This window comes from Macrotis lagotis, chromosome X (assembly GCF_037893015.1).
Source record: "Macrotis lagotis isolate mMagLag1 chromosome X, bilby.v1.9.chrom.fasta, whole genome shotgun sequence".
NCBI classification, from domain to species: domain Eukaryota; kingdom Metazoa; phylum Chordata; class Mammalia; order Peramelemorphia; family Peramelidae; genus Macrotis; species Macrotis lagotis.
The window spans coordinates 453,299,194-453,323,319 of NC_133666.1; the positions used below are offsets into that span (position 1 = coordinate 453,299,194).

At 36.3% G+C, this 24,126-nt stretch overlaps 1 protein-coding gene across 8 annotated transcripts in view; it reads left to right on the plus strand.

The window, feature by feature from the left end:
* The window catches only part of TMEM241 (transmembrane protein 241), a 178,036-nt gene that overhangs the window by 88,335 nt on the left and 65,575 nt on the right, over positions 1-24,126 (plus strand). For all 8 annotated transcript variants that reach the window (XM_074203554.1, XM_074203553.1, XM_074203555.1 and 5 more), the window contains one exon: positions 1,426-1,519. In XM_074203554.1, coding sequence (XP_074059655.1) covers positions 1,426-1,519 — 94 coding nt within the window. The remainder of the gene's footprint in view (positions 1-1,425; positions 1,520-24,126) is intronic.

Sequence of the window (24,126 nt, forward strand, 5' to 3'; positions counted from 1 at the left end):
CTCCATATTACTATCCAGCCAAGCTAGACCATTTGAGATCTGCCATGTAGATCCTTTCTTTGTACTTCACTCTTCCTTTGCCTGGAATATCCTTTCTCACTCAAGACCCTTTGAATCCCTTCTTCCCACCATTTGTATTCTTATCCATCAGGGCAACTAGATGATTAATGGATAGAGAAATGGCTTTGGAGTCAAGAGAATGGGAGTTTTAATGCAGCCATAGATACCTGACACATACTAGTTGTGTGACCTTAGACAAGTTACTTAACCCTGGATACCTCACATCCAGGGCCCTCTCCAATCATCCTGATTCACATCTGGCCACTGGACCCCAGTGGAGAAAGTGGAGGGGAAAGTGAGACTAGTGACTTAGCACAGTACTCCCTCACTCAAATCCAATTGATGTTTGTCATGGCATCACCTCACTGATATCATGGTCTTCTTCGAAAACAAAAAATAAGCATCATCTTTCTTATTCATCTTTTAAAGTCCTACTCAAGTGTCATTACCTATTTATTGAAGCCTCTTTAAATATATTAGTAGATCATGCCTTTTCCCCTCCTCTAATGAGATTATTGTATATTAATAATTTATGTCAGATGCAAGATGGTGTACTGGACTGAGAACCAGACTCTTCAGAGTCAGGAAGAAGACTAGGGTTCAGGTCCCCACCTGTGATACATAATGACTGGGTGATATTGGAAAAATTGTTTAATACTTCTTGCCTGGGGCATCTAGGTGGCATAGTGGATAAAGCACTGGCCTTGGAGTCAGGAGTACCTGGTTCAAATCTGGTCTCAGACACTTAATAATTACCTAGTTGTGTGGCCTTGGGCAAGCCACTTAACCCCATTTGCCTTGCAAAAAAAAAAAGAGTTAAAAAATACTTCTTGCCTTAGGTAACTCTGTAAAACCAGGTGCCAGTTTATATTGCCAAAAGTAGTTTCATAGTACAAGAGGAAAAACCCTAGATTTGGAGAGTACTTGAGTTTAAATTTTAGTTTTTCCATTTAATGCCGATGTGAACTTGAATAAATCATTTAACTTTTCTGAAGCCCAGATGCTCATCTAATAAATGAAATCCATTTTAGCTCTTATTTTTTCCTGCACATTCTCAGTGGGAGTTCCTATATTCATGAGATTGAAAACCCAAACCTCATGTATTACTTTACCCCGTAAGCTCAAAATTGAGGTGGGACTCTTTCTTATCTAAACTTTATATTTCTTCCAATACTTAACACAGTTGCTAAACATTGCTTGAATTGAATTGAATAATTATAATGATGTTGGAAAACAAAGTGTAAATCAAAGTTATTTCTGTGAAAATATAGTAAATATGAGAGAAATACAAAAAAGTTTTAAGAGAACTGATTCAATGAATGCTAGTTTCATTAATAAAACAATTTTTCTCTTTTCCTCATTCAGTGGATTCTTGGGATTCTTTTTGATGTTAAGTTCAGTGAAACTAAAAAACAACATGGCTCCAGGACAGCATACAACTTGGATTTTCTTTGCCAAGGTAAGAAAGAGGACTGGGGTAAAAATATCTAGTTTTTTCCCCAGTGCCTGACCCAAAGCAATTGCTTATTAATGTTTGTTCCCATTAGCCTTCTCAGGAATTTCTGGGTCTTCATGTTGTCCCATTGTCTGTACCGGTTTGATCTTCCTGGTTGTGTATAAAAAGATAAATGTAAAGAAGCTTCCTGAGAGCTTATAAACTGGATGTCCATGAACCCAGTCCTGCAATTCTGATTTGTATAAAACTCAAAGGCATTCAATTCATCTTTTATTATCATTATATAAAGAATTATTTTTACATTCCAGGAAGATGCGTTAAGGACAGGTAATTATTCTTGTCTTCCATGGTAGGATTATAAAGGAGGCACCAACCTTTCCTGAATTCATTAAATGTATTCAAAAAGTTACTGGTAACTGAAGAAGAAAGAATAGTATCACATGGCAGAAAGAGAGTCAGAGAACTTGAGTTTGGAGTCCAATTCTACTCACAACCTCTGGGCTTTAGACTTCTAATTTTTATAATGAAGGGGATGAATTAGATAAGCCAACTCTAAATCATATATGGTTCAATTGTTTTTTAAGTCATGTTTGACTCTTCTTGGCAAAGACACTGGAACAGTTTGCTATTTCCTTCTCCAGATCATTTTTACAGATGAAGAAACTGAGGTAAACAGGTTAAGTGACTTGGCTTGGGTCACACAGATAGTAAGTTTCTGGGATCAGATTTGAACTCAGGAAGAGGAGTCTTCCTGACTCTAGGCCTGGAATTCTATCCACTGCACCATCTAGTTGTCCTAAATCAGATATAAAAAGGAAATACTATATCACACAAAGTAGAGAGAATATCTTTGGAGTTTATTTCCTCAACCCAAGGTTGTTATATTTCTTCCCCCAAAGAATATGCCATTCCTTTTTTTGTATCCTTTGAATGGAGACTCCACAGGGATATTTTTGGTTCAGATTCTTTATTTTTTAATGATGTTGCTCCAATGACAACTTATGCCAAAATCATAGTAATTAAATCTTATGCTTCAGAATTAGGAAGGACAGTTTTTCTTATACATGAAGCTTTGTCTAGTAAGATAGATGCTCTAAGAGTCTCTGTTCTCCCTCACTAAATTCTGGAATGGAGTTTGAGAATTTCTTCTTTCCATATCTAATTATTCAGATTGTGGCTCTTTAATTGGCTGGATGATTTGGATTTTGATTCTTCCTGGGAAAAGGCAAACAAGCCATTCCCCAGTTTTAGAATTGTGTGAATTTGAGTTTTATATTACATTAAAGTGAAGAAGAATTAAGAAACTTCTTGATGAGAATGAAAATGGAGAATGGTAAAAGCTGGTTTGGAGCTAAACATCAAAAAAACTTAAGATCATGACAGCTAGTCCCATTACTTTGTGGCAAATAGAGGAAGAAGAAATGAAAGCAGTGTCAGATTTTATATTCTTGAGCTCAAAGATCACTGTAGACATTGACCTTTGACATGAAATTAAGACACTTGCTCTGTAGAATCTGGTAAATCTGGGCACATACTAAAAAGCAGAGATGTCACCTTGCTGACAAAGGTCTGTATAAGTCAAAGCTGTGATGTTTCTAGAAGTAAGGCATAATTATGAGAGTTGGATTATAAGGAAAGCTGTATTGCCACAGTTGACACTTTTGAATTATAGTGCTGGAGAAGACTTTGGTAGTCCCTTGGACAGGAGTTCAAATCAGTATTTAAAGATATTAATTCAACTATTCACTGAAAGGTCAGATACTGAAACTGAAGTTTAAATACTTTGACCACATAATGAGAAGACAGGACTCATTACAAAAGACCCTAATGTTGGAAAAGATTGAAGGCAAAAGAAAAATGGGATGGCAGAGAATGAGATGGAGAGATTGTAACATGGAAACAATGAACATGAACTTGGACAGACTTTGAGAGAGAGAGAATGACAGATAGGAGGCTAGTGTTTTAGATAATGTACTGTCACCATTCAGAGTCAGACATAACTGAATGATTGAACAACAATGCCATGCCAAAACTGTACTTGGTAGAGTCTCTCTCTGACCCTTTCTGGCAGAATATGCATTTTTCTTATGGGGTGACCTGTTGGTATTCTTAACTTGGTAAATATTGGCAAATATAAGCATTTTCACATATAAAGAAGAATAGAAAAAGAGGACTACAATACAAAACACATTTCTATTATTATATATTCCAAGTTACATGATAAATTTCATATGGTAATTTCAAAGTGGTTTCTAAATCTCTGGTTCTCCTTAACTCTTTATTCTTTGTTTATTTAAAAATACCACAGCAACTCTCTTTTTCTTTTGGGGGCATCATATTACCATTTCTCTCTACCTCAGACCTCATATCCCCAGTTAACAAAAAAAACTTTAAGAAAACAACCAAACCATAGTTAATCAAAATAAAACCAATCTATACATTGTTTATTTATTCTATCATACCTGACTTTTGGTGAACCCTAACACACCAGTCCCTTTTATCATCCACTATCTTTTTACATTTGTTCAAGCTTATATTTATCGTTTCCCTGATGCTATCTATCCATCTCATCTTTTACAGTCCCCCTTTCCTTTTACCTTCAATCTTTCCCAACATTAGGGTCTTTTCCAATGAGTCCTGTGATCTATATATTAGTCCTATCCAAACATATATGTTAATTTACACCTTGAGTCTTTGTTAGTCAGTTTGGAACATGTTTCATCATTGGTTCTCTGGATGCATTATTGGTCATTACATTGATTGGAGTTCTTAAATTTTTCAAAATTTTTCTATAATGTAATTATTGTATAAGTTATTTTCTTGGTTCTGTTCACTTCACTGCATCAATTCATATAAGTCTTTTTGAGTTTCTCTGAATTCATTCCCTTTATCACTTCTATGGGCCAATAATATTAAGTTACTTTCATTTATCATAATTTGTTTACCCATTTCTCATTTGATGGGCATCAACTTTGCTGTGGTATGGTAGGTACTGGCCAATGTTGGCTACTCTTTGCTACTCTTTCCTTCTAGATACCTCTTCCTCTCTGAGTTGTGGCACTGCTCTCTCTTGGATCTTCTCCTATCCATATGACTATTTCATCTTCCTTTGATGTATCATCACCCATTTCATATCTCCTAACTATGTATGTACTTCAAGGCTTTATCCTGGACCTTTCTCTATTCTATTTATAAACTCAACTGTCCTAATAATCATGTCTATATGGATGACTACCAGATGGATATATCCAACTCTAATCTGTCTTCTGAGCTCTAGGCTCAGATCATGAACTATATTTTAGATATTTTGTTGTCCTTTGGGCATCTTAACTCAACATAGCAAAAACAGAACTCATTACTTTCCCCACACCCCATAAAAAAACTTGTCTTCTAAACTTTCCAATTACTGTCAAAAGTGCCACTGTCCTTTCAAGCACTCAGATATTAACAAATGCCTCTCTACTATCTCCAGTTTTCTTATCCCTTACAGCCCTCCCCCTACATTCTTTGGTACCATGACATGCCCTTCTGGTTATTCCATGAACAAGATTCTCCATTTCTCAGCTCTGAGCATTTTCTCTGGTTGTTTCCTATGCTTGGAATGATCTCCCTCCTCATCTCTGCCTCGTTCAAGTTCCAATGAAAAGCTCATCTTTTATGGCAGTCTTTTCTAATCTTTCTTAATTCTAATGCCTTCCTTCTGTTTTTGTTCTCCAGTCATGTCTGATTTTTTGTGACCCCATTTGGGTTTTCTTGGCAAAGATACTGGTATGGTTTGCCATTTCTTTCTCCAGCTCATTTTGTAGATGAGGAAACTGAGGCAAGCAGGGTTAAGTGACTTGCCCAGAGTCACACAACTAGTAAGTGTCTGAAGCTGGATTTGAACTCATGAAGATGAGTCTTCTTAACTTTAGGTCTTCCATCCACTGCAAATCATCTAGCTGCCCTATTCTTTCTATCATTTATTTTCCATTTATCCTGTGTGTGTGTGTGTGTGTGTGTGTGTGTAACTTATTGGTATATATTTGTAGATTATTTCTCCCATTAGATTATAAATTCCTGAGGGCAAGGATTATCTTTTGCTCTTTTTTGTATTCCCCAGCATTTAGCATAGTGCCTAGAAGATAATAGATGCTTAATAAATTTGCTTATTGATTAATTATTATCAGTATAATATATAGATAAGGATAGGAGTTGAACCCAGGATATCACTGATATATGGAACTTCTCCAAAACAAAGTTCAGAACCTTCTTGAAAATTTAAAGTCTTAGGAGAGTTTTGTATATAATTTATAATTAAATAGACACACCTAGGGGAACACATACACAAATAATTTTTACTGATGGAATGTATGATCAAAATAACTTTTCTCTGTTCTAGAGAATTGTTTTTCCCCATCTGAAACATGCAAACAACTGTTTCAACAACCAAGGAGTAATTATAGCTAGCATTTATTTAGTCCTTTAAGGTTCTCAAAGAGTTTAAACTTCTTATATCATTTGATCATCTCAGCAACCCTTGGAGATAAATGTTATCTGCTTTACAGATGAGGAAACTGAGGTTTATTGAGGTGATTTACCCAAGGACACAGAGGAAAGATTTGAACTAACTCTAAGCCCAATCACTGTGCCATGTAATTATTCATCTCTTGGAGCCTCAGTTCCTCAGTTATAAAGAAGATTGGGTTGACTCTATGGTCTCTTCCAGATTGAGATTCTATCATCATGATGCTCCTGGTGGAAAAAATTATCGGGGTGCCGGGGGGGCATGGATCTGATAGGCTCCTGTCTATAATTGTTCTCTTTTATGGAGAAATTCAACAAGAGAATCAATTAGTATGTTTTAGTCACCTTCATATTTTAAAGAAACTCGATCCTGCCAGTTGATTTCAGGTACAGGCAAATGCAAGCACAGGAAGTACATGTGTACTTCTCCACAGCCTTAGGATAACATTATTAAGGGTTTGATTTCCCTCATATTTGTAAGGTTAATCCCAGAACAGAAAGTAGTGAGTGAGGTTTAGGATCAAACTAACAAAATGTTTAGGAGAAACACGACAAATGAGGGAAATATGGTCCGAGTTATAGATGTGATTATGCTCTGGCGGGGCACTCCAGCTGATTTAAATTCTCACATGAGCATTTTTCCTGGATTGAGTAGTGCCTCGTGTCATCCTCATAAACGTCACACTGACTAGAGTTCTCAGCGGCTGTCGGAAAGAAGAAGCAGCTGAGGCCAGAGTGTGTTTGTGTTGAGAGGGAGCCAGTGAAGGAGAGTGAGCAGTCTTCAGGCAGCAGCCTGGGCCCTTGGGGAAGTTCAGAGAATTCAGAATCTGTTTTCCATTTGGTTGCTTTGTATCTATGTAACTAATGAGCAAATGCTGTGCAGGCTGCCATCGTCTTCGGCTTTTGTGAGGCAGCATCAGGCCCTGAAATCAGCATCTGAAGTTTGTGAGCTCTTTGGGCCATTGGAGACTTATTCTTCCTATGGCATTTTACAGAATGTGCTTCTAGATTTATTTGTTTAGATTTGTTTTTTTTTTTTTATTTTGTTTTTTTGGAGGGCAGAAGGGGTTTTCAAAAACTCACTGGTAATGTTTTATTCAACTCCCAATTTGCCTGAAGTAGCTCTCCACTGAAGGAGATTTTAAGGTTCATTGAATTCTTGCTATTGTTGACACTTATGGCATTTGAAATATTTTATCTCTATGGACAAAATCCTTTCTGAGAATTCTTCTTTGTTCCAATACTATCAGTCTGTGTGTATTTGCCAAACTTTCCAAATGCCCAGGTGCTAAGGGTATTTCAGAAGTTTATTAGTAACAATAACAACCAACACTTACATGTAACTTTATATCTATATCTATATCTATATCTATATCTATATCTATATCTATATCTATATCTATATCATGGTTTTTCAAAAGTTTAGTGATTTTCTTTTTAGGTTTTTTGCAAGGCAAATGAGGTTAAGTGGCTTGCCCAAGGCCACACAGCTAGGTAATTATTAAGTGTCTGAGACCGGATTTGAACCCAGGTACTCCTGATTCCAAGGCCGGTGCCTTATCCACTATGCCACCTAGCTGCCCCCAGTTTAGTGATTTTTTAAAAATCATTTCTCACTGATGTTTTCCAGATTTTTTTCTTTTTTCAATCTTGTTTTTTGTTCTAATATTTCTTTCTTCTTCATGGATTTGAACTAATTTTAAACTAAACTTTAAAGGTTGCAAATTACAGGTATTCTTTCATTTAAAAATGTGATGGAAGAAAGGAAAAAAGACAGGATTTTTTAAAGCACTTATTAAGCTCTTTTAATGTGTCGGAATATTACAAAGATTATCTCCTTTGTTCCCCACGATTATCCTGGCCATTATTGTCACCACTTTTTAGAAGAGGAAACTGAGGCAGCCAGAGGCAGGGGAGTTAGGTAGTTCAGTAGTACACTGGACCTGGAGTCAGGAAGACCTGAGTTCTAGTTCAGCCTCAGACACTTAGCAACTGTGTGATCTTAGGCAAGCCACTTCTGTCTGCCTCAGTATCAACAACTGTTAAAAGAGTACCTAACTCCCAGGGCTCTTGGGATAATTAAGAGATAATATTTGTAAAAAGTAAAATGCACATAGCAGAGTACCTGATATATAGTAGATATTATATAAAAGTAGGTATTATATTCTTGTCCTCTTCCCCTTTGGTTGTATGCCTATATAGTTTGCATTTTGGAATATTGTATTCTACTATTTGCAAGTTACTTAATCATTTTTACCTCCATTTCCTCATTTGTAAAATCAACTGAAGAAGGAAATGGCAAACCATCAGTGTCTGCCAAGAAAACCCCAAGTGGGATCATGAAGAGTCAGATACAACTGAACAATAACAGTTAATTCTACTATTGTGTCTTAAGAAATGTCAAGGGACATAGGTTCAGAAATGCCTTGGAGCACCTAAATGAACTGAAAAGAACCAGGAGATCATTGTATGTAGTAAAAACAATGTTGTAATGTTAATCAACTGTGAACATCTTAGCTACTCTGATCAGTGCAAAGATCCAAGACAAGTCTGAAGGACTGATAATGAATTGAGTGAATTGATGAACTCTGAGTACAAATTAAAGTATAATTTTCTCACTTTCTTTATATGGCTTGCTTTTTTTGATGATATGGTTAAAATGGAAATAGGTTTCATACAATTTCACATGTATAACTTCTATTATATTGCTTGCCTTTTCAATGGTTGGGGAGGGGCCAGAGGAAACAAAAGAATTTAGAATTCAAAATTTTAAAAAATGTTTAAAATAAGAATATTATATTTTGAGATCTCTTCTGATTTTAGTAAGATCTGCTAGGACTTATATAAACCTGACTGTAGATCTCTGGTACTTGAACTTCTTTCTGTATTCTTGCACTAATTTTTCTTTCACGTAAAAGTGATCATATTCCTAGAACTTAACCTTTTGGAATTTCTTTCAGTAGGTAATCAGTGGACTCTTTCTGTCTTCACTTTGCTTCCTGGTCCTAATAGAATTGTGCAATTTTTGCTTGAGTTTATTTCTTGAAATAATGTATTTACTTTTTTCAAAAAATCATACTTTTTAGAAAGTTTAGTGATTTTTTAAAAAACACTTCTCATTTATTTTTCCAGTTTTTTTCTTTTTTCAATCTTGTTTTTGTTCCAATATTTCTTTCTTCTTCATGGAGATACTGCTTTCCATTTGGTCTATTCTAATTTTCAAGGATTTTCTTTCTTAGATAAGTCTTATCATTTTATCCTTTAAGTGACTATTACTTTCAATTTAGGGGGAAAAAACCCATAATCTTATTATGTAATTTTGCTATTTCTTATACTTTATTTTTCTTCCTTAAAGGATATGATTTCTCTCTCATCACAATCAACTGAGATCAATGTATACCATGGAAACAAAAAACCAAAAAATAAAAACATAAAAAGAAATCCAAAGAAAAACTTCCATCCCAAAAAGTGCACATGAGTAAGAAAACAAACTATGGGGAAGAATAAAGGGTCTTTCCCCATTGTAAAGTCAACACGAGTATATCTCAATCTGACCAGAAAGGTAAGGAGAGATGCCCAGTTAATCAGAAAACCTCAGGCTGGGGACCATGGAAAGGGGGGAAAATAAATGGGAAGGGAGGATGGTATGCTTCATTACAGATAGCACAAAATTTTCTTTGGATTTCTTGATCATTATTTGGTCTGATATGAGGCTTCTTTTATTGGAGTAGGTATGTGGAAGCAGGGCAATTTGCCTCCCCAACAAGTGGCCATTTTAGCTGGATTTTTTGCGGGGGAGTCATTGTGTCCCTAACACTGAGTAAAGTGCTTGGCCATACATTAGACATTCTATGAATTTTTTTTTTACTTGTCATCTTTATTTGACTATGACCCTTAGGGTAAAATAGGAAAACAGGTGAATTTTTTCAAAAAGTGAGGTTTAATATACTTTCTGTTAGCTAGGTCCAAGTACAAGTTGAATAGATGTCCTTTGGACATAGTAGGCTCTTCTTTATTTTTTAATTTACATTTTTATTTATTTCCACATTACTAAAATAGTCTTATAATGTCTCCCCTCCACCCCACAAAAAATAAAAAAAACTCACGAGAAATAATGTGAAAGAAAGAGGGAAAAAAATGTGCTTCAGTCTGTGTTCAGATACCATCAGCTCTGTCTCTGGGGTGGGTCGCATTCTTTATCATAAATAAATCCATCAGAGAAGTTACTCCCATATTTTTCCACAGTTGCTCTTGCTGATTGTAATTCCCTCCATCCATTCCTCTCCACTACCATTTATTATATTTTCTTTCTCCTTTCACTTGGTCCCTTTTCAAAAGTGTGCTATGGGGAAGCCGAGTGGTTCAGTGGACAGAGCACTGGCCCTGGGGCCAAGAGGCCTCAAACCCGCATCCCACCCCAGAGATCCAGCAACCACCTAGCCCTGTGGACCCGGACAGGGACCAAAATATGTTATATCTGACTATCCCCTCACATGATCTACCCTCTCCTCTATCACCTACATTCCCCCTCCCTTCCTCCTGTCCCTTTCTTCTATCCTCCCTCTCCTTTTACTTCTAGATTTCTATATCCTATTAAGTGTATGTGTTGTTTCCTCTGAGTCATTTCTGATAAGAATAAAGGCTCCTTCGTTCCCTCTCACCTTCCTCCCTTCCATACCATTGCAAAAGCTATTTCTTGACTCCTTTATATGAAATATCTTAGTCATTTTGTAGATCTTTTGAATGAATAAATGACTTCTGTTAAGTGGAGAGAGCATGAGCACATTACAGAGATGGGAATCAGGGGCATTGAAGAAACTGATTTGATTGAAAGGGAACAATGGACACAAAATTAAATAGATAGGGAGGGAATAAATTACAGAAAGTTAGTAATAATGAAGCCACTATAGCTCTTGAAGCAGAGAATCTTATGATGAAAGTGATATATTAAGAAAATCATTTTGTGTTAAGATGAATTGGCATTAGTGAAATCAGTCAGGAGTCTGCTGTCATCATGTAAGTGAATCTCTGGCAATGGAAATAGAGAAGAAAATATGAATCTGAGAGACATTTTGAGGAAAGAAATAATGGGATTTTCTGACAGATTGCATGCAGGGAATGAGAGAGAAGAATCAAAAGTGATGCTAAAATGTGAACTAGGGATACTGGAATAATTATGGTCATAATACTAACAGAAATAGTCTGGGGAAGGGGTAGAGATTTTTGGAGGAAAAAGACCTCTGTGTTATGGAATGTTGCCCACAATCCTATTGTATTCTGGATTTTTATCAGTAATTTGGATAAAAACATAGATCAGGTTTTCAGATACCATAATATTGAGATTGTTATATAAAAAAATCAGCAGATAACAACATGAAAATATTTTTCTTTTTTTTTCTCCAACTGCATGCATTGGAAGTTTTCACTATTATTCCTTTTACAACCTTTTGAGTTCCACATTTTTCTAGCACCCTTCATTCCCTCCCTCCCCTCCCCAATGGAGCTTAAAATCTGATATAGGTGGGCCATGTACAATCATCTTATTCCATATTTCCATGTTGTAAAAGGGGGGGGGCAATCATGGGAAAGAAAAGAAAAAAATGAAAGAAGTTTTGAAAAATGAACACATTTGTTCTGCATTCAAACTCTAGTTTTTTTCTCTGGATGTAGATATTTTCCAACATAGTTCTTTCAGGATTGACCTTGATCACTGCACTGCTGAGAGGACCCGTGGCAATCAACAAAATGAAAATCTTAAAAAAAATCTTGAGAAATTTACTGTGATTAGTCATTGTCCTACCCTATAAACTGATGGCAAGCAAACTAACCCTTGGGATTGTCTAAGACCTTTGACCCAGTAAAACTGGTTTGGGGATAAACTGGGACCACCCAGTCTAGAGGGGGCTTGTTGTGGTGTTTCTGACTGTGGGTGGTTGGAGAATGTCAGAGGATTGATTTGTTTATTGGCTGAGATGACCAAGTGTGACAACCATTGAGAGAAATGAAGGAGGGAAAAGGCATAAACACTTATGAAGTGTCTGCTGTGTGCAAGATATTGTGCCAAATGCTTTACAGATGTCTCATTTAATCTTTACAACAACCCTGTAAGGTAGGCGCTATTATTGCCCCCATTTTTACAGTTGAGAAACTGAGGAAAGTGATTTGAGACTATTCTAGTGCAGGCTCATGCCTGAGCTATTGAAGTAGCCTGCTGGTGGGTCTGCCTTGAGTCTCTCCCCACTCCATTCATTCTCCATTCAGCCACTATAGTGATTTTTCCTAAAGCATAGATTTGCCCAGGTCTTCTCCCTACTCACTAAACCCCAGTGGCTCCCTATTGCCTCTAGGATCAACCTCAAAACTCTGCTTGGCATTCAAAGGCCTTCATAATCCAGCCCCCCTTCTTGCCATTCCAATCTTCTTATTCCTTCTTCTCCACTATGTACCCACATACTCTTTCATCCAGCTGATACTCCTTGCTCATCCAACAATGAGTCTTTCGCTTGCTCCAGGCATTCACTCTGATTGTCCCCTATTTCTGGAATGCCCTCCCTCTTCACCTCCACCTACTGACTTCCCTGACTTCCTTTAAGTCTCAACTAAAATCCTATCTTCTACAGGATACCTTTCCTAACTCCTCTTAAATTTAGTGCCTTCCTTTTGTTAATTATCTACCATATCCCTCATATTATTATTATTAACATATTAATTCTATTATCCTAATATTATATTATGATATAAATTATATTAATATTATTATCCTAATATACTTCATTAGAATATGAGCTCCTTGAATGCAGGCACTGTCTTTTTTTTTTTTGCCTTTTTTTGTATTTCCAGCACATAGCACAATGCCTCATTCATAGTAGGTACTTAATAAATATTTACTGATTGATTACCCATGATCACACAGCTAGCAAATGTCTGAGATCAGATTTGAACCCAGGTCTTCCTGACTCTGGGCTTAGTGCTCCATCTACTTTGCCACCTCACTGCCTCTAAATGGTTCCATGCTAGTTTGGTCAGATTTGTATGTAATCCTATGGGGCTAAGGTATTTTTTTCTTGTCTTTGAGAGTAAGTGGAATGACTGCTGTAAGGAATTTATTAGGAAAAGATTGAGAGATGAATAAAAGCATTAATAAGAAGAAAAAGAGGTCTTAGTGGTTGTTGAAGAATATGATTGTCATGGGATGATCCTCTCTGATTCTATGTCTTCATCAAAAAGGAGTGGGTGGTGAGAATGGAAGCAATGGGTATGAACATGACTTTGAAGTTCTTCATTTCTCTCTCTCTCTCTCTCTCTCTCTCTCTCTCTCTCTCTCTCTTTTTCCTTCCCTCCCTTCCTTCCTTCCTTCCTTCCTTCCTTCCTTCCTCCCTCCCTCCCGCCCCCCCCCTCTTTTTCTTTCTTTTTTTCTTCCTCTCCTCGAGGGCAGGGTCAATTTCATTTCTGCCTTAAAAGCTCTTAGCAAGTAGGAATTGTTTCACACTTTGAAATTATATGCTGAGTGCCTAGACACTTGTCGTGTCTAACCCATTTGGGTTTTTCTTGGCAAATATATTGGAATGGTTTGTCATTTCCTTCTCCATTTTACAGATGAGGAAACTGAGCCAAAGAAGGTCAAGTGACTTGCCCAAGGTCACAAAGCTAGAAGTTATCTGAGGCCATATTTAAACTTTGGAAGATGAGTTTTCCTGATTCCAAGCCTAGCACTATCCATTATATCACCTAGCCTATAATAGGTACACAGTAGTCAATAAATATGTATTGATTAATTGGAATCTAGCTCAGTACTTAAGCTACAGATCTGGCCAAGTAATTCTACTTAAGAAACTTTAGAGGCTCCCGCAGACTTTAGGATAAAATAGAAAGCACTTTGACTGTTATTTAAATTCCATCACAATCTGGCTACAATCTGGCTTCAATCTGTTTTTGCTTCACTACTGTTTATACTTTTACTATTCCTCACACACTTTTCACTCCAACCAAATTGGCCGATTAACTATTTATTTATGTGGCATCCTTTGTCCTGTAGTTATGTCTTTCCATAGGCTGTGCCTCCTCATTGGACTGCCCTTTCTTCACCTCTACTTATTGGTCAAGGTTCAACTCAAGAGACTCTTCATTCAAGATGTTTTTCCCACTTCCCTCAGTTATTTGTGGGTCACTCAGTGAAATCATTATGTATACCTCCTACCTTACAGATTAATTCATTATATCCTTTCCAAAAGAATGTAAGATCTTCAAAGGTAAAGATTATGCTGTTTCTGACTCCGTTTCCCAGTTCTGGACACATAAACAGGTGTTTGATAAATTTTGTTAATGGGTTCATAGACACGTAGTAAGTGCTAAATTAATGAATAAAAGTGCTAAAATATAGTGGAATCAAAAGGAGTTATGGTCCTATCAGTAACATATTTAAACCAGAGATCCTCATAGAGTAAAGCTGACCACTGGCAGTGAACTAGCAAGCTGAGTTTCTATCACATTTCTTCCCAGGGGTCTTGGTTGGATTAGACAGTTATTACGGTTCCTTCCTGCTTAAGGATTCAGATTCTGATGAGCTCTGATAATGTTTATTAGACAGCAACTGTTATTTGTCAGATTCACTGCAGCTCGTTTCAGGAGACAAAGGGGAGCATCCCACATTAGTGATCAATTAAGGACAATATTAGACATTTTGAGGGATCTGTTTAACAATACATTTGGTACTTTAGTAAGATGAGTCAAGATCAACTGTCAACTTACAACCCAATCCATCCTATATCCTGCTCTGGTCAAGTTAGTCTAAATTCAAAACTGTTTACCACAAAAATATACTTCAATAATATCTTTGCAATTATTCTTTTCCTAATCTTGATAATAATAATAAGCAATAATCATAATAATCTTAAGACTATTTAGCATTTATGTAGTGATAATCATGAGCCAAGTCCTTTGCTAAGTGCTTTTACAAATATTATTTAACTTGATTCTCTCAATAACCCTGAAAGAAAGGTTCTATTAGTATTCCCATATGAAAGATGAGGAAACTAAGATAAACAGAAGTAAACTGTCCTTGTCCAGGCTCACACAGCTAGTAAAAAAAAAGTATCTGAGATCAGATTTGAGCTCAGGTCTTCTTGATCCTGGTCAGGGGCTCTATTTGCTATACTGCCTAGTATATATACACAGATACATGCAAACATACACATATACCCATGCATGTAAATTTTGTGTGTGTGTGTATATACTCACACATAGATATATGTATACATACATATATTCATATATTCATATTCATGGTGTGGCCCTGGGTTAATCACTTAGCCCTAATTTGCCTCAGTTTCCTCATCTGTAAAATGAGCTGGAGAAGGAAATGACAAACTAGTATCTCTGCCAAGAAAACCCTAATGGAATCATGAAGTGTTGGACACTACTGAAATGACTGAGCAACCACAAAATTGTTTCATTATAGTGATATAATTTATTTAGCTAACCCCTTTCATAAACTTACTATAGGTTTACCTCCTGTTTTTTTCTATTGCAAATAACATAGCTCTAAACCTTTTTGCACAAATAGTTCTTTTTGTCTTTTTCATTATATCATCCAGGGCATATTTCCAGTAATAGGATTAATGGATCAAGTTGTTTGATAAGCTTTGTAATTCTTGTGTACAGCCAGATCACTAACCAAAAAGATTATGCAAATTTACAATACCACTGGCAAGGTGTGACTACTTCCCCCACAGGTCCACTAGCACTGAATATTTTGCCTTAAATTTGACTGATTTGAGTTATGAGGTAATACTGCAGTTTTCTTAATGTCCATTTCTTTGTGGGGTTTTTTAAGAGAGGTTGAACATTTTTTTATGTGATTATTTGCAATTTATATTTCTTTATTTGTATTCCTTTTCAATTCCCCTTCATTATGTTTGGGTTACCCTTACCTAGTCTGAAGATCATTTTCCTTGAAAGAAAACACAAATAATTGGAACTGCTTTCTCCATGGTTTCTTTTCTATTAAGAGTTTAGACAGTGTTTATCACAATAATGGCACTACATTTTCTTGCTTGTCATTCCTTTGACAATACAATTAACAATTCATTTGGAAGACAGCAGGGCCCTTCTTAGATTTGGTCCCATGGATGTCAGAATTCAAATGTAAGTAATTTGTGGATTACAGAAGTGAGGAAAGGAGTCTGGACTGAGGAAGAAAATATGATCAAAAACCTAAACTAATAATTTTTATTTTTATTTTTCAAAACAAAAGTAGATAGACCACTAACAACTAAAGAAATACTTGGTTATAGAAATCAGGTTTCATGACCCAGGAACTTCTTTTAGTGGCAATTATCTGCAGAAAGCTTTTGATTGAACAGTTTTGATTGAATTATTTGATGCATTTAAATCTATCCAGTGATCATTGCCATCCAACAATCTGTTTGATTCTTTTTCTGAGTTGATTGATTATTTGACTCAATGGATCAAATCCACTAATTTGACATCTGTAGGAAAGAGTCCAAGTTTAGTGTTTACTGACTTTGCATGAAGATGTCATTCAGAGTTCCATTCTATTCAACTCATCAAACACTTATTAAGCACCAGTATGTGGAAAGCACTCTACTAGGTTGTGTGTACTCAAGAACAATGGCAGAAGCACATAGTTTATTTAGTCACACTTTGGCTAATAATGAAAGAAATTGATGTACTATTCACAATATTTAAAAAACCTGTGTAAAGAGACTTTGATTCAGAACAGCTGCTGCAAATGGGAAAATATAGGTTTAATGGTTTCCATGGAGATCCCTGGATGGTTGTTATGTGGTTTTCAACACTAATTATACACTGCAATTGCTGGGAGACCTTAAAGCAATCTCCATAACAACATCTCCCTGCATGTTATGACCACTACACTACCCTTATTTTTATATATTTTTTAAAAAGAAACACACGAAAATAAAAAAGCAACTCTACTTCAAACAAAAGAAACCCAACAAAGACTGATCTTACATGAGAGAACTTTTCAAAGAAATTTAGGGGAGATTTGGACAAGATTGATAAACTCCTACCTACCTAGTTTTTCCCTGCTTTTACATGGTATGACTTTGGCGGGAGTAGTTCTAAGATGTGTCCCTTAGAATCTTGTGGTGTTTAGTTGTTTTCTGTCATGTCCTACTCTTTGTGACCTTATTTAGAGTTTTCTTGGCAAAGAAACTGGAGTTATCTGTCATTTCTTCCTCCAACTAATTTTACATAATTAGGTAACTGAGGCAAACAGGATTTAAGTGACTTACCTAGGGTCACACATCTAGTAAATGCCTGGGGTCACGAATTTACAAAACTTCCTGATTCCAGGCCTGGCACTTTTTCTTCTGTGTCACCTAGCTCTCCTTTAGCATCACCTCCCACTTTATACAGACCCAACACCTTGGCCTAAGTAAGGAATCGACTTAAGAATTTGTGACTAAAACTTTCTCTCTTGAATACAGTGTAACATGTATTAAGCATCTAGCTAATGCAATATTCTTATTATAATGATGTATTTACAGTTGTATTAATCTGGGGAAAATATAGGATCATGAAATTAAGAACCTGTAGAGACACTAAAGATCATCCAGTGGAATTCCCCTCATTTACTCAATGGCCCAGAAAGGTGACCTGTAGGTAGTTAAATAGCAGAGCCAAGATTCATTTTAGGTCATCTGTCTCCAAAGTCAATGGTCCTTTCAACTTTATTTTCTAGGATAGAATACCTCATGCCCATTCTTATTTATAAGATGAGTTTTGAAAATTGCTAACAAAATACTTGTTGGGACTTAAAATGTCAAAATGTCACAAAGTTCACTGGTGGAAGTTTTGCTATTTTTGTAGGTGTTAAAAATAGATTTAGTGATTCTTATGAATAACAGAATAAAGACTAAGATAGGGTCATCCTTCATCAAGGAGAATGTTCTCAAAGAGACCGGGAGAAGAATTTCTTATGGTAGATAGAAGAAGGTGGTCCTCTAGATGTTCTTACATGCTAGTAAAACCTACATCAAACTTAAGAAAGCATTAGAACTTCCTCAATGATATTGGTGTATTAATCCACATGGGAAATACCAAATTGAAGAATATCTATTGTCTATACATTTGGATGGTCCACTGAGTTAATCCATCAGTACTTGTGTCTTAATGGATTTTTGCAGATGGATAGTGATCTGAATCCAGGATTGAAAAAAGGAGAAAGAGGGAAGGTTGAATAGTACATGAGAAATTACAAGAATTTTCAATATTCCCAAACAATTTCTTGATACAAAAATCCATTTCTTTTTTTAAAGAAATATTAATATTTTATTTGTTTCCCAATTATATACAATTGAAGTTTCTACCTATCATATTTTTGTAAGATTTTGAATTTTACAATTTCCCCTCCCACCCTACTTTCCCTTCCCCATCCCCCCCAAAGAAGGCAGTCTGGTAATCTTTATATTGAAAAACTCATTTCTTTAGTAACAACATCCAGTGATATAATATGACTGTGTGTGTCATGAAATACCCAGACTTCAAAGAATCAAAATTATAGGTGACTAAAAGAGCATCCACAGTATCACCAATGATAATGTATTCAAAAAGAAGCACAAGGAGAGGCACATTCCAGGAAATGTATAATTTGAAAAGGAAATGAACTGGTCATTTAGTACAGTAAAATTATGTATGGAAAGTTAAAGACCTAGAGAAAGACCTCTATCTAGCATGTTGGATGAAATGTCTTGATTATGTAGTTTGTAGAACCATAGACTTGGAGAACAGAACACCTGAATTCAAATCTGACTTCAAACACTTAGTAGTTATGTGACGTTGGGCAAGCCATTTAATCTCTATCTGCTTCATGTTCCTCATCTAAAATAGAGGATAATAATACAACTTACTCTCCAGGGAAATTGTGAGGATCAAATGAGATAGTATTTATCCTAAGCATAGTGGACCCTTCATAGGCATTTAATAGATGCTTGTCAAAAAATCAAGTCTATATGAAGTTTATATGAAGGATTCATTGGGAGACAAGAACAAAAATCACTTGATGGTGGTGTGGACAGGCTTTAGTCAACATTTTTAAGAGTACCCGCATCAATGAAATTATGGATCCCTTGAAGTTCATGATAAGCCTGCATTGGGTCTACTAAGTGCATTTCCATAACCTGTAGGTACTCAAGTATTTGATTGAATAAATTCCCTTGGTATACTTTAATTCTTAGTAAATTTTAGAAGTGGGGCTGGAAAACTACTGCTTACAGGCCAAATATTGCTTACAGTCTGTTTTTGTAAGACCAGAGTTAAGAACAGCTTTGACATTTAAAAATACAGTTAAAATTTTATCATATTTAAAAAATGTCAGAAACATTATTAGTTCCAGGTGCAAAAACATGCTTCTCAGGATTTGACCTTGAAGGTCATGGTTTGCCTAGTGATGATTAGGGAACATTTAGTAAAAAACATCAGCTATCACTAAGATCCAACATAAATCTTCCATCTTGTCAAACTAACCATTATTTCCTTTTCTGACAAGGTTATAAATCTGATGGACATTATGGCAAAGTGGCTAGATATCTCGCCTTGAAACTAGGAAGACTGTGAACCTGAGAAAGTTATTTAAATTCTAAATACTCAGACAAATTAAGATTATAAATTGCAGAGAAGAGACTAACCTACAGTGACAAAGAGATTTTTCATTTCTGGTAGTTCTAGATATAAATGAAATGACAGATCTAGTTCCTATTCCTATCTAAAAAAACTATTAAATCAAAGGAATGCTATAGATCTCTATGGGCAATAGTGAATAGAGTTCCCATCTGAATTCAGGGTAATCTGAGTTCAAATTTGACCTCAGACACTTCCTAGCTGTGGGACCCTGGGAGCAATCACTTAGTCCTGTTTGAGTTTCTTCATCTATAAAATGATCTGGAGAAGGAAATGACAAACTATTCCAATACTTTGCCAAGAAGACCCTAAATGGGGTCATGAAGAGTTGAATATGATTAAAATGACTATGTTGTTTTTGCTATAGCTTTCTATAGAACTATCTCCAAATGAATTGGGCTGCCTTGGTAGGTTAATGAGTTCTTATTCATTGGAGGTCTTCAAACAGGAGAATGAATGACCATTGTCTGATGTGTTGTCCTAGAGATTTTTTTTTTTGTATGGGTTGGTCCTGAAGTCCCTTCCAAACCAAACAAAAAAATCCCTTTTATGATTCTGTCATCATTTAATTAACCAGAATGCAATTAAAATCATTATCCTATGCCTTTAAAACTTTCCTGGGTCAGGTTTGGGCATTCTCCTTTAGTTCCTGCTTTTCTCTTTTTCCTTCCATTGTCCTTTTTGGAAGTTCTTATCACAAACACCCACTTTCATTCTCCAATTACCTGTTTGTTATCTTATGCCCTAATTTCTTGCCTCTTGCCTGTGTCTGACCTTTCTTGGTTTTCTTCCCCCCCCCTTCCTTTGTTTCCTAATTTTTCAAAGATATTCCCTTTATTTTTTTTGCAAGACAATGGGGTTAAGTGATTTGTCCAAGATCATACAGCTAAGTAAGTATTAAGTGTATGAGGGTTGACTGACATTCCCTTTATTAGGTATAGATTATACTATTTCATTTGTGAAAAATAGCAAGAAAGGTGGTTTGCCTGGATTGTAGTGTTATAAATGGCTCGGGAATACTTAGAGTGATTAAAATGGTTTTTTATTAAGACATTTTAATAAATGGCACTCCTTTCTCAAGGGGGAGGGGTGAGGAATCCTGGAAATTAGGTCTTATATGCAGTTCGAAAGTCTGTGTTCCTGCCCCTTAGTGTCAGTCACTGTCTGGGAGCACAAATCTAATCATTACATTCATCTCCATACATTTTCCCCTCCCTGCTCATTATACCAATGAGCAAGAACAGTCACCTCCTTGAGCATGGGCAAAGGAAAAGGAAGCAGAACCCAGGTTAATTTAGAATTTAGTGGGGGCAGACCTGACCTAATCTCAGGTTTTTTTCATCAAGTGAGGCGAAGTCTTTTGTTTTAACTCACATACCTGCTCATAGGCAGTAATACAGGCAGACCCCAGTCTTTGTAATGTAAACTCCCTTCACATTCTTGTGGAACCCAAACATACACCCCCCCCATTCCTCACAGTTTTGTGTGTGTGTGTGTGCATGTGCACATGTGTGTCTATGTGTCTGTGTGTCTGTGTGTGTGGTGTGAAGTTGATGATGGCTTTTCCCCTAAAAACTGACCTTAGATGCTGAGCTTTAGGAGCTGTATTTGGGTAATAGTTTTGACACAAGATAGGGAAATATTTGATTATGAAATAAATGAATTCTGCCTGAACCTGTATAGCTCCAGTTTAGTCTTTTTGCCCTCCCAACAGAATCTGGGGTGCTACCTATAAAATGGGGTACTGGTGGGCATGTTTGGATTCTTTTTCTTGCTTTAAAGGAATAGGAAGAGGGATTCCAGTAGCTCCATACCGGAGAGCTCAAAACAATGTTTTGTTCAAAACAGGCTTTGTTGTGACGGATAACTTAGGAAGATTGAGAGTAGGGAAATGAACTAAGAATTAAGAAAGACTGAGATGTCATTATCAGGATATTTGTATGTAGGACTAAGATCATCATCATCCTATAAGAATATATTTTTCTTTTGTTATTTACCAAGTTTGATCAAAGGATTTGTTTATTTTATTCTATCTTTTTTTGGTTATGTCCCAGTGTCCTCATTAAGTTCCTTGGAGATCCAAAGATCTCTCCTTTGTCTCCCGCACAATGATTTACACTTCCTTCTCAGTGTTCATACAACTCTCCCAACTACACAGCACTAGTCTTCTTCCTATCTCTTACATCAAAATTATTCCCTTCTGGGTCCCATTCCTTTAAGGCTATCTATTCTTTCTTGTCGATCATAGGATTTAGAGTTAGAAGAAATCTTAGAGATTATCTGGTTTGAATTTTTTTATTTTACAGATGAGGAAGTTGGTATGTTCTCCTATAGTGCACAGTTATAATCCTATTTTAAAGAGAAACTCCAAAAAGATTCCATGCTCTTTTGATGGAACAAGGAAATGAAGAAGGAAGCCTTCCCTGTGGCCTCCTTATAATTCAGAAAATTATGACATTTAAGAGACCTAGAGGAAGTCTGAGGGCAAATTGAAATGTATTTTTTGCCTTCTGTTTTCTGAATTTTTTTTTGCAAAATGGGCAATATGGAATTTACTTCTATCATTGATATATTGATGGCATTCTTTTTTAAAAAGAAAGATTTTATTTATTTTGAATTTTCAATTTTCCCCCTAATCTTGCTTCCCTCCCCCTACCCCCCAGAAGGCATTCTGTTAGTCTTTACATTGTTTCCATGGTATACATTGATCTATACACATTTAATGTGATGAGAGAGAAATCATATCCTTGAGAAAGAAAAATAAAGTATAAGAAATAGCAGAATTACATGATAAGATAATGTTTGTTTTTTTTTTAAACTAAAGGTAATAGTCTTTGGTCTTTGTTCAAACTCCACATTTCTTTCTCTGAATACAGATAGTGTTCTTCATGACAGATAGCCCCAAATTGTGCCTGATTGTTGCACTGATGGAATGAACAAGTCCTTTAAGGTTGATTATTGATGACATTCTTAATGGATGGTGGAGGGACTGGAGGAAGGAAAAGAATTTGGAATTCAAAATTTAAATTTTTTTTTTTAAATTTGGAAGTTTACACCTGCAAACTGCTTTATCTGTGGTAGGATGAGGAGGAAAGGATGGGAATAATAGGCTTCTTGTTCTCCTTTTCCTTGCATGTAATAATGTTTGTCCCTTGTTCTCAAAGAAGACCATGACGTCGGGGAGATGATGCCATGACAAACACATAAATTAGATTAGAGTGAGAGGAGACTATGCTAAGTCACCAGCCTCACTTTCTCCTCTAGAGCCATCTGGGTTCAGTGGCCAGATATGAATCAGGATGAATGGAGATGGCCCTGGATGTGAGGAAATCAGGGTTAAGTGACTTGCTCAGGCTCACATAACTAGTAAGTGTCAAGTGTCTGAGGGTGGATTTGAACTCCTATCCTCCTGACTTCAAGGCCAGTGCTCTATCAATTGCACCACTTAGTATGTAAAGGCAGTATGGCCAGCATGTCTCATCAGTTTATATGTATAGCTACATATATACCAATACACAAATATAATTAACCATCTCTGCAGGAAGTGTCACTTGTCCTCCATTATCAAAGAGGACCAAAAATGGCATCACTATGTTAGAGTTAAGTTACAGTGTGTCTGACTGGAGCTTATCAGACCAATATAAGCTTGGTATGATCTACCACAGGTCAGAAACAAATAGTCCATGTGAATATCTGGGGTGAATTCTCTAAATTTTTGCATTTAATTTTCCTTTTGAACTGCTTCAATTCTACCTTGCTCATCAAGAGCACCTTCTCTGATGAGGGCATGCCATGAGCTGGGTGGTCCTATGCCACTCTCTCTTATATCACACAATTTCAAAATTCCTATCAAAAAATTATGTCAAAATTTATTTGCCCAGAGAAGTTCATCAGTATTGTATATCACTTTCAGTGGCATGCTCACCCAGATTCTGGATAGTGGACAATGCTCTCATGATTTCCCAGTCACTAAAGATGTGCCCTTGCTCCCATGCTGTGTAGCATGACGTTTTCATCCATGTAGTCAAACGCCTTCAATGAGAATGATCATAGCATCCAAGTAAGGTACTGCATTAATGGTATATTCTTCAACTTGAAAAGGCTATAAGACAAGACTAAAGTGGAGGAAGTTTTGGTATACGGTCTTCTGTTTGCAGATGATTATACCCTCAGTGTGGCCTCTGAAGCTGAGATGCAACAAGGTATGAATCAATTCTCTGTTGCTTGTGCTAATTTTGTCCTAAAAAATCAACACCAAGAAAACACATCAGCCAGCACCACACCATCCATATGTGGGGCCATAAGTAATAACAAATAGAGAAATCTTGAATACTGTAGATAAGTTCACTTACCTTGGCAGGTATACATTGATGTGTGTATTGATAATGAGGCTGATAAACACAGTGCCAGAGGTAGGAAATGCTGGGTTCCTCCCTGGCACA